A 13609-nucleotide genomic window follows, 5' to 3' on the forward strand; every position below is an offset into this window, starting at 1 on the left:
GTCCTGTGACAGCACAAAAATAAGTAAAGAAAAATGTGTTGACACATCCCCCCCCCCCTTACACACACACACACACACACAAAATGAAAGAGTGGGAGAATCAACCATTCCTTTGGATTACAATTGAAGGGCTCAGCCACAATTGCGCATGACAGGCCAGGCCTCGCAAAGAACCACTGACCCATCGACTGCCGTGATCCATGTCTGACTGACATCGATACACATTCATCTCTGCTTGTTTCACCTCAGGCTAGTGGGCCACAGGCTGCAGTGGCTGGCACGAGATCTGGGCGGACAACAAGCATCACTTTGTCTTCGGCGCTGACGCCATGACTGATATCAAACACCAGAGAGGCCAATCTGATGGACCTTTTCGCTTTGTTTTGAATCAGCCACTGTTTAAGGGGGCCCCAAAATGTCACTGGTCATTGTATCTTATATTCGTTAACCCTCCATTACTCACTAATATAGGGGTAGGTCCTCCTTAGGGTCCTCGAGGGGAATTACAGCAATCTTATTTGTGACACAATAGACAATGCTGCGGGGATAGGTGCACAAATCCATTGTTAGTGTCTTTCTTCCTGCTTCCTCCTTAGTGTATCTCCAGCACACAAACACACACACACACACACAAACACACACACACATCAGATTAGCAGAGATCTCTACACTGTTGTTTTAATTTTGCCTCTATAGCAGCTTCATTAACATTCACAACTAATGCTTTGTTCCACTGGGTAAATTCCCGCACAGAGCCTTTCTTAAGCCATCTCCACTTTCATTTCTTATGAATCAGTGTTAGTGCAGCAGCCACTGCCATCAACCTCCCCCCCCCTCCCCCTCCTTCTGTCTTCTGGGCCCTTTTTAATTATAAACCAATCTAGAGAGGTAATCACAGGCAGCATGATTAGTTACCCATAAACATATGCATATATGACATATAGTAGTTTATTGCTTCTTTTCACCTATTTACAGCCACTGGGAAGGGTGGAGGAAGCCTTAATGCCGCTTCAATTAGCCATAAAGACGAAACATTACTCAGCTGGCCAAATAGTTTGGCCAAGAGAAGAAGAATCTCTCATTTCAGTATTTAGTAAATGGGCTTTTTGTGGTATGCTATATAGGTCTGAGGTGAGGGCAGCAGGAAAGCAAGGAGCCTGTTCATTTTTCTTTACTGCCAAAGTCATTTCTTTGCCTTCAGAATGCAGCGCTGAAAGGTGCTTTGTGGTTTTCATTTCATGCAGCCTTTAAACATTATTGAAGATGCGATTGCTGCTGAGTGGCAGCAGTGGAGGATGGAACTGGATCCTCAGACTGATGAGCGGTCTAATAGGCCTGTCTAATGTATCATCGATGGATTGAGTGCCGTCTCGAAGGAGACATTTCAGAGGGATTCCAGCAGATGAATTTCAGATTTAAAGATAAATAAATAAATAAATAAATAAAATAAAACGCTTTGCTGCTGCGTGTGAGCCAGCCTGGATATTGGCCAGGAGAAAGACGCCCTCTTCTTGCGCAGCCGGGATGTGCAATGAGGATTTATTCCAAGAGGAATACAGACAAGCAGTTATATGCTTCACATGGTCTCACTGTCCCCCCCCTCTCTCGCTCTCCCTCCCTCCCCTCTCTCGCTCTCCCTCCCTCCCTGCCTCCCTCACTCACCCTCTCTCTCCCTCCTCAGCCAATCTGTGCACTGTGACGCTGCGCAAAGGCAGGATCTAGCCTCGGCTTCATCATCATATTTAACACACCCACCCAGATTCACACATTCTACAAGAGGTGCGTTCTCTTGTCCCGCTGTACTGCTAAAGGTTGCCCGGCCCCGGGAGGGAGGGAGAGTTCGGTCTCCTGTTACCTTACTCCTTTGGCTCGCCTCTGGTGGTTTGGCGGCTCTCGATGTGGCAGAATTACGCATCCCGGATCGCTTATAGGTGAATTGGAGCAAACACGGCGACTACTTCCCGGGGACTTTCCCCCAGAAACAACACTTAAATGTGAAGAGCTGCACTTCTCGTGTGTCTGTTCCGGGCTGACGTCCCGGCTAACCCAGGCCACTCTTCCTTGCGCAGGCTGGTCGGTGAGATCGATGCGCGCTGTCGGACCTCTCGGGCACCGACGTTTAGCGGATCGTTTTCTCTTCTTGTCCCGGCTGCTTCACTCGTCTTGTAGCCTGCATTCCCTCTGATAATTTTACTGGCTGACAAGGAAAGGGGACCGGGGCCAGTGCGAAGAGGATGAGGCTTGAGCAAATCGACCGCTGGTCTGAAGCGACTCGACCTGTTTTACCTGGACTCTTGCGGATGATTTGGCGCTTCGGGGATCTCGCCTAAAACCCACAAGCAGGACTCTGATGTTGAAAATACAAAGGCTGAACACTGAATCCTTTACTCAAGACGGCAAGCGAAGATGGGTCCTACGTGTTTAATGTGTATTTCATTAGATTGGCGTCCAGTCTGATAAACATCATCAGCGATGTAGTCAGCCTGTTCATCTGCGTGCTGATCATTTGCAGTAAGTACTCACATCTACTCAAAAGGGAGACCATGAAGATGATTCTCCTGCGCAAATTCCGGGTTTTGATCCTCATGGTGTTCCTAATTGCATGCTCCATGCACATCATGATAGACTTGTTACCAAAGCTGGAGAGGCACGGCAGCACCGGCTGCTCCTGCTCGCACACGCCGAGCGAGGAGCCAAAGAGCTGGGGCAAGCAGGGTTGGCCTAACAAGCACAGTCTGCGGATCCTCCAGGACTTCAGCAACGAGCCCAGCTCAAATGTTTCCTCGCACTCCCTGGAGAGGGTCCCGGTTGCAGGAGATAAATCCCAAGCTTTCAGGAGACTTGACCATCAGGGTCAACGTGGTGACAGGAAGAGGCAGTTCATACAGGACGCCGGGGTGACCAAGAACGTGCCGGCTAAAGGTTCAAGGCTGTCAGCTCTGTATGACCATCCCTTGTATAAAACGTCGCTGCCGCCTTTGACAGACGAGGACACGCTGTTCAACGTCAACACAGACATTAGATTTGACCCCAAAGCAGCAGAGGATCAGGCATGGTAAAGTGTTTAAAGCCAAACTTTAATGCAACAAAACATACAAATAAATATTTCATAATTTCTTTGAACATTACAGTAAAGTTCAGTCATGTGCAATAATACAGTAATAACATTACCAGCAACAGGAATACTAATAATAACAATCTCTACCTCTCTGTTCTCTCCCTGTCCCTCTTCTTCTCTTCCAGGGCTGGGGAGAGCAACATAGACGAGTTCAGCCCGACTGGGGAACTGACAGCCGATTCCTACCCCAACTGGCTCCGCTTCCACATTGGGATTAATCGATACGAGCTGTACTCCAGACACAACCCGGTCATCGATGCTCTCCTGAAGGACCTGGCTACCCAAAGGATCACCAGCGTGGGTGAGTCATATAAATCAGCACAGTGGGGCAGCTTGATCGAAACAAAAACCAGCAGGTGGGGTTCAGCGAACAGACGGAGGGTCAAAATCACATTTGGTCTGAAGACACCATGTTGACACTGCAGAAAACGTTTCTCACTTATTTTGGGCTGACGCGCGTCACTGCAGCGTGTGTGGATTAAATCTGTGCATTTTGCAGCTGAAGGTGAAACAGCTCAGCCACTTTTCCGGTGTCATTTGGTGAACCGCTAAAACGAGATTATAGGGAGTGCGGTGTCTTACTTCAGAACAGGCTGATAGGCCAGTGTCTGCTGATGGACACAGATACCGATTGTTGTGCTCACGGTTTAAAACCTGTGCAATCCAATAAAGATATCTCCTGTGATGACTGGGTCAGCTCACCCAATCATCACAAAGATGTCTCATTTTTAATTACAGTTTACACAGTTCTCCTCTTTCCTGGCATTTTAAAATAATGACCTGTTATTAAATGGCTTAACTAGTGTGGCCAGTGCCGATAAGCAAACACAACAGATGCCGATATTGCTGGTGAGAAAATTCTAAGTACAGTTTTTAAGTCCTTCCTTTCTGAATGTTAAGCTAGCACAAAAATTGATATGTTAAGAAACAAGAAAACTCTTTTGCTTTCAGGTTAAGAAGGCCAACATCGACCGATGCTGATGTCTTTCCACAAACATTTACAAAGCTTTAACCTAAATAACCTCTTTTTCAGCAAGAGCACACACTTTCTAAATATTTATTTAAGTGTATGCGTGATGATCCTCTGGACTTCTATTATACGTGTTTAAATTTTGCAATTTCAAAACCATGATCAGAGTGGATAGAAAATAATCTTACAGGAGCAGATAAAGCTTCAAGGCTGCTTGTTGGGATAAAAACGAAGCCTAGTTGCGACTGAAGTGCCTTTTATTGATCATCACTTTTCAGTCGCTGCATGCTGAGCCTGTTGAACTGACTGCTCTGTAATGCTCAGCTCTGATTCCCTCTACACTACTGGGTGGAGTTATTATGTGAACAACTGTTTAATACCACCTGAAGCGGAAAAAGGGACGAGTGTATCTAAAAGTATTTCATCGGCGAGGACCTGCAAAAGTGGCACAAAGAGTAGCCCAAAGTACAGCAAGCCGCACAAAACAAATTTCTTCTGCATGCTCGCGTAAGCAGCCCAAGTTGGGCCGGCGGTTGTGAGGAGGGGCTGCTAACTGACTGCGAAGCGTGCCCCTCGATCTCAAAGTTGTACACACAAGCGAGCTGCGGGCGCCGAATCTGATCAGCTTGCACGCTCCCACCTCACAAGGCTGAAGGTATAATATAACACCCCGGTCTCTTCTCATGTATTTCCACAAAAGCGTCGCAGTGGAATACATCAAGCCCGAGAGAACACTTGGTCTCGATGCAAATCACACAGCTACACTGCCGTTTGAATCAAATCAAACTCAGACTTTTTATTTGATTGGCAGGTGGGCCGTAAACCTAGCAAGCGGCAGAGAACCCCTAAATACTTGAAGAAAGTGTCAGTAGATACCTGATAGAGGTGATAATGTGTTGGGTCATCTGCCTATACTGAATCTAATTCTTTCTTTTTGTTGTTCCTTCTTGGCTCAGTCTAGCTTCTGCATTCCAAGAGTGCTTGTTGACTTAAGGTCTCCTATCATTGGCTCGCTGTAAAAAGGTAGATTTCCAGATTTCAGGTTTTTCTGCCAGTGACTAAAATGTAAGTGGTCTGCAGCAAAGATTAAAAAATTGTTGGGGAGTGCTGTATGCTTATGAAACTAGCCTTCATGCAGCATAATTTTCTCAGATTTCTCTCCCTCTTGCTTTCTGTCTGTCGGCCTGGGTGGATAGCGGAAGCAGTTCTCAGCATCTCTTGCCAGCTAAATACATGGTGGCTCAGTAATTACAGAGTCTTAGCACAGGCCTCGGGCAGACTACCAATAGAAGCCAACAGCAGTCATCTATTATCTCAAATTCGGCATAGGAAATCTTGGATGTATTATATGAAGACCGAGCATGCAAAAGAAGACGATATCGAAGCTGATAGGATGAACCTGTAAGCTCACAGCCCGAGCAGAGACACAGGTAAACACTTTGCAACGCGGAGGCTCAGTGAGTACGGTTTGCTCGCTGAGAGTCGAAGCTGAAACATTATTTTCATGGCCCCTTGCATGCATGAGTTCCTAGCGACTACAGTCAGGGGTATCCATTATTTGAGATATCCCAAATGTCTGCACAAGCACACACACAGCTTTGCACAGCAGCAGGTGGGGGGGCAGATGGACACTGATCTTTCTGCCTCTATTTTTCTGTAAACAGTCTGCTTGTCGTCATGATTCATGTATGTAAATATAAATGAACACATTGATAGAGGAGGTCGTTCTCTGGCAATGCGCCACCGAAAAACAGCCTCCAGTCGATCAGTGTGTAGGAAATAACGGGCACTCTGTCATCTCTGCTCCTTTTTTTTTTGGGTGAATTTCAGTGGGTTTTCTGCCTGTCATTCTGGCACCAGCTAGTCCCACGAGGGCCTTTAGACTGCATTATCGTGTTCAAAAAGGGAGAGAACATGAAAGATGGAAGGATGAATAAAAAAACACAAAGACACACACACAGAAACAGAGGGATAGACCCCCCAGAGAATACTGGGGGGGGAGAGTAAACAGCAGAGGAGCAGCGAGCGCTGGGTGTCCTTCACCCTCTCGCTATCCTTTCCCATCAAACAAACACTGTGACATCAGCTCCCGGTCTTTTTGGAGTTCAAGCACACAAACATAACTGGCTTAGAAAAGACACATCGCCACCACTCGTGTATGAGCTTACATATGCAGCGGGGCTCTTCACTTAAATAGCAGAGGAGATTGATGTTTCTGCTGTGCTGTGAGATGTCGCCCAAGTGTAAATCAAATCATTCCCATTTAAAACGAGATCATGTCTAATCCATCTACAGGTTTGGTAAATCCAAGCAGAACATAGTTCAAATTTATGATGTATGAGAACAAAGGGCGCAAAGTCTGTTGCTGCTAAAGAATCGCATTAATACACATGTATGGTTAGTGTTACTATGTGTGAAATGACTACATAAAGTTAGGTGACAAGTGTTTTTAAATGCAAGTTTATTATATGCATTTAAAAAGATGACATTTGGTTCCATAGCATAAAGAGAGACATGCTGGTAAAGTGGTTACCTCTGTTGTATCGCAGCAAGAAAGTTCCTGGTTTGAACCCCGGCAGGGACTTTGTTTGCGTGGGTTTCCTTTGGTAATTCAAAGGCATGTATGTTAGGTTCATTTGTGAGGTATATAAGTGCTTCAAGTGTATAAAGTGCTATATGAATGTGTGTTTAAAATGAAAACTTGTAGTTTAAAGTCCTTTGAGAGGTGAGCCCTCATTACTAGCTTTGTTGATGTGTAAATAGCTTAGTCTTAATATTTAGACAAGAGAGTGATATTGAGCTTTTCCCCCTACAATGGTAAATTCTCTCTTTAAAAAATAAGGCAGTGTAAAAGAGACATTAAAACAGTGTCCTATAATGAGCAGACTAATCTTTGACTGTGCTGCTTTAAGGAGAAAGTTTTTCAGTAAACTTTGAAAACAGTGAGCACAGACTTGATTTAAATTTTCTTAGAGCCAGAGTTCAAAACAAGTACAGTACAGTCAAATGCAAATTAGCTACGCTGCAAACTTGGAATGGGCAAAAGTTGAACACTGGCTATGACTTATTCTATTTATTTATTTATTCATTGTGATATGCAAGCTTACTGAATTAGCTGAGCTAAAAACTATACCTAGCTTAAGTTTAATTTTTGCGGGTTAGCTAGCAAAAGTAGCTAACACCACTAGCTAGTATCTAGCTAGTCAAGCGAGATATTAGCTAGTCAGTATAGATAGATACTTTATTGAGGTTAATTTTTATGTTGCAGCAGCAGAGTAGATCATTCAAATAGTGTAGTCGACAATAGGGCTGCCACAAACGATTATTTTGATAGTCGACTAGTCACCGATTATTTTTGCGATTAGTCGACTAATCAGATCATGCATCCATTGGACGTAAAATGTACAGCTTATTGCACCAGCATACGTCTGCTCTTATATAACTATCATTAGCTTACAGCTTGAAGTGTTTAAGGTATGTGCTAATTAAAAATGAAGACAAGATGATAATTTATTACACTTTTAATGAAATTTGCAGATTGTTTCAGTAAAGTTTAATAAACTCAGCCGTCTGCTCCTTGCTATCTAAAATATAACAGGACACCGGAGTATATTCTCGAGCATCTCACACTTCTGATAATCAGTTGTCTGCTTGACGTTTATTCAGCTGTGCAAAAACTATAACTTTATTTCTCAGCCAAAATGACTTATATTACATGTTTAACCTGAGTAGCGAAAGACGGCGGTGAGTTTGAAAACGATTTGCCGGGAGTCCGGTGTTCTCACCGACTCTAATGAGCCTAGAACCCCGGCTCACTATAGAGCTGGTGGGTAACAGACGTCTCCGAAAACGTCGGAGGGCTTTTGAAAATATGTGGTGTCTTGATAGACTGAGCAAATATTTGAGGTTTACACAGCTACATTCTCACCTGAAAATATGTTAAACGTTTATTTTGTGACCCAGAAAGAATAATAAGAGTAACATTAAAACTAACTAGCTGCCGCCATTGTTGACAACTGCGCTGGGCCGCGCTATGAATTCTGGGACACAGTTTCTTCTTCTTCGGGGTTTAACGGCAGCTGGCATCCTTGTACATGCAATGCTGCCATCTTCTGTTTCAGTCCGTTATTACACTCTTAAATACTACTTCTTATTCCTGCGTCTTTTGGGATCTTACAAAGCTTCAAACGACGCGTCGACTATTAAATTAGTCGTCGACGATTTTAATAGTCGACGTAATCGTGACTAGTCGACTAATCGTGGCAGCCCTAGTCGACAATAAATAAACAATATAGTTATAGTGAAAGCGTCACAGGCATTTACTGAGCGCTTTATACTGTGAGATACCCGAAAAAAAATTATACATACACAACAATGATTATAAAAAAACAAAGAAAATAAAAAATAAAAGTGAAGTTAAGTTAAAAAAAGAGTAAAAAGTAAGACTGAGATTGTGCGAGAGAGTAGTGCAAACAACATTAATAAATAATATGTGCGCTATAAATCTTAGAAAGAAACTTAGAAACAGTAGCAAGAAGGTATGATACAGAATTTTAATGGGAGAAATTTTTGATTTAACTAAAACCTATATACAGTGGGTCAGTTTATCTCAGGGCATCTACAGTATTACGACTCATTTCTTCAACATACCCGCAAAACATGTGTAGCTAATATCAGTTGAAGTTAATAGCGGTCTTGTCTGTTTGACTCCCAACAGCAATGAAATCTGGAGGCACTCAGCTGAAGCTCATCATGACCTTCCAGAACTACGGACAGGCACTATTCAAACCCATGAAGTAAGTTTTTTTTCTCATTCTGAGGTGTGCGTTCCTGCTAAATGTACATTTCTCCTGCTCGACCACACATGAAGTTCAGCGTTGTGACCCTGCTCTCTTTAAGAAAATAAAAGCCGAACAAAAAAACGACCTTCGTCATATGGTATTAAAGCTCGAGTGCCATTTCAGCATAAAACATGAACTATGCAGCTTTCTGCCTTGGCTCACTTCCTTTTTTTCCGCATCTCACCACCTACCCATTCTCCTCACAACATCAATCTCATTTCCTCATTCTCCTTTCTGGCAATATCAAATTGCTTTCATTTCAGCACAACCTTGATATTAGATTGAAGGCCGACATCATTCTGCTGTGTCAGAGCCAAATGTTGAATAGGCATTTCACCTCTCGCAGCTTTAGGATGACACATCACATTCTTCAGTGGCCATGTTGGAGGCCTTCGGCTTTCAGCCTGAGACATTTTGTTACTGATTCCATCTGATTAGTTTTCTGTGTCCAGATATTATCGCGCCATCTACTCGAGCTAAATGTCCCTATCTTGTTGTCAGCATGTGAGCCACGTGTAAGCAGACACCGTTGATCCAGCTTATCATAATCCAGTAGAAATGTATTGTTGCTGATATTTGCCTGTCTGGACTATTTCATCTTAATAGATTGTTGGTGATTGTTGGTAAGATCGAGGTAGGGATCAGGATCATGGCTGTAGGGGTGGCAATGTTGGTTGGTTCACCTTTTAGCCAGACTTTGGTCCAGAGCAAAGGTTAAACAAGGCATTTGTAAATGCTAATACTACTAAAAACATCCATGGCTCCCAGATGACGAATCCACACTAAAGTACACCAGCAGGCAATGTTCCCTCTAAGCTGCGCACGTGCGCACTGCTGGCACGGTCTCTGCGCACAGAAAATCTGTGTTGCGCACAAAAAAAATTAACCTGAATTGAAATTAAAATTAATACTTTAACAATTCTGTTTTGCAGTGTTAGTCAGTAAGTGACTGGCTGCTCCCATATTGTATTAGAACGATGCCACCTTATCCTATAGTCCAGCCAATAATGCGATTTACATTCGTATATACGCAGCCAATCAACGTGGTTGACAGGCTATGACAGCGTCCTTATGTGCCGACACCGGTGTTTTAGCTGGCAAAGCGGCGTGGCTGATGTGGAGTGAAGCCACGTTAATGACAACGTGTACAACCATTGGAGATGTGAGCAGGACAGACGGAACAATTGACGGAAAAAGTGTGGACTTTATACCAGTTTTTAAATTGTGTTGATAGGCCACGTAAAACCAGAGTTATGATAAAAATATTTGCAATGTTTGGTTTTCTTCCTGAATACTATCGTTGTTTATATTTACTGCGGGAAGAAACGGTAAAAACGGCGTTTTATAAGGAAAAAGGCTCAAAAGCACTCAACACCTGTGAGCAAAAACAAACTCCACCCCCCTCTCCCTTTCCTATTCGTCCAAAAAAGTAACATGTCGACCAATCAAAAAATGATATGGCAACGTGGCATCTAGTTGTTAAGAAACGGGGGGAAGTTTTAGGAGTGACGGCGGTGCTTTGATATGTGAGAGATTTGCGACGTTTAACGCAAATCTTGTGTAGTTAGTGTGTAGTTAGTGTGTAGTGTAGTTTTGCTGTGTGCGTCAGAACAATGAGGCGGCTGCTGAATGTTACAGGTGTTACAGGAGTGATACATCTCCTGTTGTCAGGCCTGCAGGTATCAGGCTGTTGTTCTCCTTTATCTCATAGTGGACAGAAATTATTTTTTGGAGTGGCACAAATAATTTGTGTGGCATCAGATTTGATGCAGAACAGCTGATTGTTCTGTAAATAGTTTGAAATGTTTTTAAATAAACGCCTTGGCTGCATTTAAAAAAAAAATAGCTGCAAAAATCTTTGTTGTTTGCCAAACTGAGTTACTTTTTTTGAAGAAGTAACTATATAATTAATTGCCCAGCATTGGTCATTATATACTGTATTTTGCAGACAGAGTTACAGGACTCTCTCCCAGACCACAGACTCATAATACAAGTCAGAGCTTTTTTTAAAAAAAAAGAAAGAAAGAAAGTTGTTTTCAAAATTGGAGTTCAAGTTATTTTTACTTCCAATAGTGTTAACATGACTGGATTAACAGTCATAACAATAACAATGACTAGATTTTTTTTACATTTTCATTGTAAGTGGGCTAAAGCAGTTAATTAAAAGTAGTTAACATAAATGTAAATGCTGTAATTTGATTATTTTAATAAACCATGTAACTTGGATGGATTAGATGCTGGCGTGACCACAGTGCACGCGTCTGATGTCGCTCACAGTGGTCCAAGGGATCGCTCAGGGAGTTTGTGTGTTCGCTCAGACACGTGAAAAATTAGAGGGAACATTGCCAGCAGGTCAATTTTTTTGGACTAACTACTAACTGAATTGCCACAAAACCTACTGCCACGATTCGTGTAAGAGAAAGAGTGATGGATATTTGGGATGTTTGCATAACGTCTTCTTTTCTTCTTGGACTGAAGTGCACATTACCTTCTCCATGAAGCGGGTACAGACACTCCCCTCTCTTCTATGATGAGCTTTAATTACTTTGATAACCTTCTTTCTTCATTAGGTCAGAACTTTTTTCAATTTGTGCCAAGACTAATACCAGTCCTATTATCTGTCCTATTGTACCTTGTGTTTTATATTAAGTAGCAAGTTTAAGGGTGGTGATAAAGTTATAAGCCGCCACTTTTCCGTCTTCACTGGTTCTTGAGGGCAGGGCCTTCGGTCTTGAAGCAGTACTGTTCGCAGATTTATTCCTTAGGTTCTTTTGTAGAAAAAGTCAGCTAACATGCTAGATATTTATATTTCTTTATATTTCTATCATAAAAATGAGGGCGACGGGCTTTCATGCCGATGTGAAGTGGTGCCACAATTCCTGTGAACCTTATGGTTCAGCCACAAAGCCCCTGTTCTTTGCCTCATTTCTGTTTTTAATCTTATTCCACTTGTGAATCACTGAACTACAGTAACCTGTATTTACCTGTGCAGACAATTTTAAACCCCTTTGGCTTAACCTGTAAATGTCTACCCAGTCGTTCCCAGCTGCCCCCCTTTGGCCCACATACTGTGAAATATTTTATTAATTCACTTTTCCTTTGTCTGCACCATCATATTTAGAAGAGAATGCATCTCGAGAAGAGTGCTCTTTGCTCCTAATTCCACCTCAATTGGTGGATTTAAATGTCACCCGTCCTTTGCTGTTGTGATTGTGATTTAATTGTGGGTTAATGGTTCTGTACGCGGGCTGTTTTTCTGGCCCCTGCATGTCAGTTTGGAGAGCGGGGTTAAGCCCGGGGATGATAGGTAGGAGGAAGGGAGGAAAAGCTATTCAGAGACTGTTGTAATTACTGTTTCGGTCGCACCCCACAAAGTCAGGCCAGACGCAACAAGCCTGAAATCATCCTTGACAGGCGGGGGAAAAGCAGAGATAAGAATGAGGAGAGAGGAGGCAAAGGATGAGAGAGAGTCTGGGGAGGTGAGGTGGGGTGGATTGGGGAAGACAGGGGGTAGGAAGGAGAGACAGATGAGGAGATGTGGGGAGAGAGCGTTGTCAATACATGCACGGAGTCCAAATCCACAGATTATCTCGGTGCACTGCCTCGAATTTGAACCCAGGCGCAAAATGTGAAATGACATTTTCCGAGAAAAGCACGGGCCGATGGTGTTGGATGTAAATCTGCTGCTTGACACTCGTGGCTGTCGGAGCCGCTGTGATGTTTGGTAATCCTGAAGAACGGCAGGAGCGAAGGGGAGCTATTTCATTTCCTCCAACTTGAATGCACTTGTCCTTAACAAAATAGGGCAACCCATGCAGACATGTACGTGCGCGTGTGTGCTCATTTGGGCTGCAATCAAGTTCTTGACAGATTTGCACAGTCATTCCAGATATGTACATCATTTCCCTCGCAGAGATCACACATGACACACACAGACACTCAAAAAAAACCACACATCCACTTAACACCCAACATCATCCCGTCTTTCCCAAATCTGCTGGTGTGTTTCCACACGGTGCATCAAAGAGACAGAGGCTGAGAGATCAAAGACTTCTCTGGCTGTGCGCTTCTGCTCGACTCCTCTCAGCTCTAATGCAAATGTGTGCCAGGCAATCAGGCAGCGAAAGGCAGGCAGGCAGGCATGCATGCAGTGTCTGGGTAACGATCGACCCTCCAACCATCCATATCTGTGTAAAACTGCACTCTCGCTCCTGCTCTCTATATGGTTATCAGCTCCTCTGTCTCTTTCTCACTTTTAGCATTCTCCATCATTCTCCTCCTCTGTGCATGCAACACTGTCTGCCATGTGTTTTTCTCTCTTTACTGAACAGCAGAAATGCAGAAATCCATTAACAGACCTTCTGTATCGATCCTTTAGGTATTCTTTCCCCTGTTTTTCCCCTCAGTTAGAGTCAATATCAGATGCTACGGTCAGTATTTCTTTATGCATTTGGAGAAGCAAAGTATACCTCAGCGTGTACTTGAATGTGGCAGATATTTATTTAGCTTCTTGCTGTACTGGGTCACCACAAAGTGGCCTACAGTATCTGTCTGTACTGATGCAATAGGGATGAATCAGACCATTAAATCTGCTGTCTGTGGTCCAGCTTTCCAGACATGAAATAAACCCAGTCTTAACTAGTCTAATCTAACTCCAGGGTTACTTTGCAATATTTGTTA

At 43.3% G+C, this 13609-nt stretch overlaps 1 protein-coding gene across 1 annotated transcript in view; it reads left to right on the forward strand.

The window, feature by feature from the left end:
* The first annotated feature begins 1726 nt into the window (after positions 1 to 1726).
* fam20cb (FAM20C golgi associated secretory pathway kinase b) overlaps positions 1727 to 13609 on the forward strand; it is a 57036-nt gene continuing 45153 nt past the window's right edge. Inside the window, exons 1-3 of the mRNA XM_003438563.5 lie at positions 1727 to 3055; positions 3244 to 3419; positions 8806 to 8884. Coding sequence (XP_003438611.1) covers positions 2544 to 3055; positions 3244 to 3419; positions 8806 to 8884 — 767 coding nt within the window. The 5' untranslated portion in view covers positions 1727 to 2543. The remainder of the gene's footprint in view (positions 3056 to 3243; positions 3420 to 8805; positions 8885 to 13609) is intronic.

This window comes from Oreochromis niloticus, linkage group LG8 (genome assembly GCF_001858045.2).
Source record: "Oreochromis niloticus isolate F11D_XX linkage group LG8, O_niloticus_UMD_NMBU, whole genome shotgun sequence".
Lineage (NCBI taxonomy): Eukaryota > Metazoa > Chordata > Actinopteri > Cichliformes > Cichlidae > Oreochromis > Oreochromis niloticus.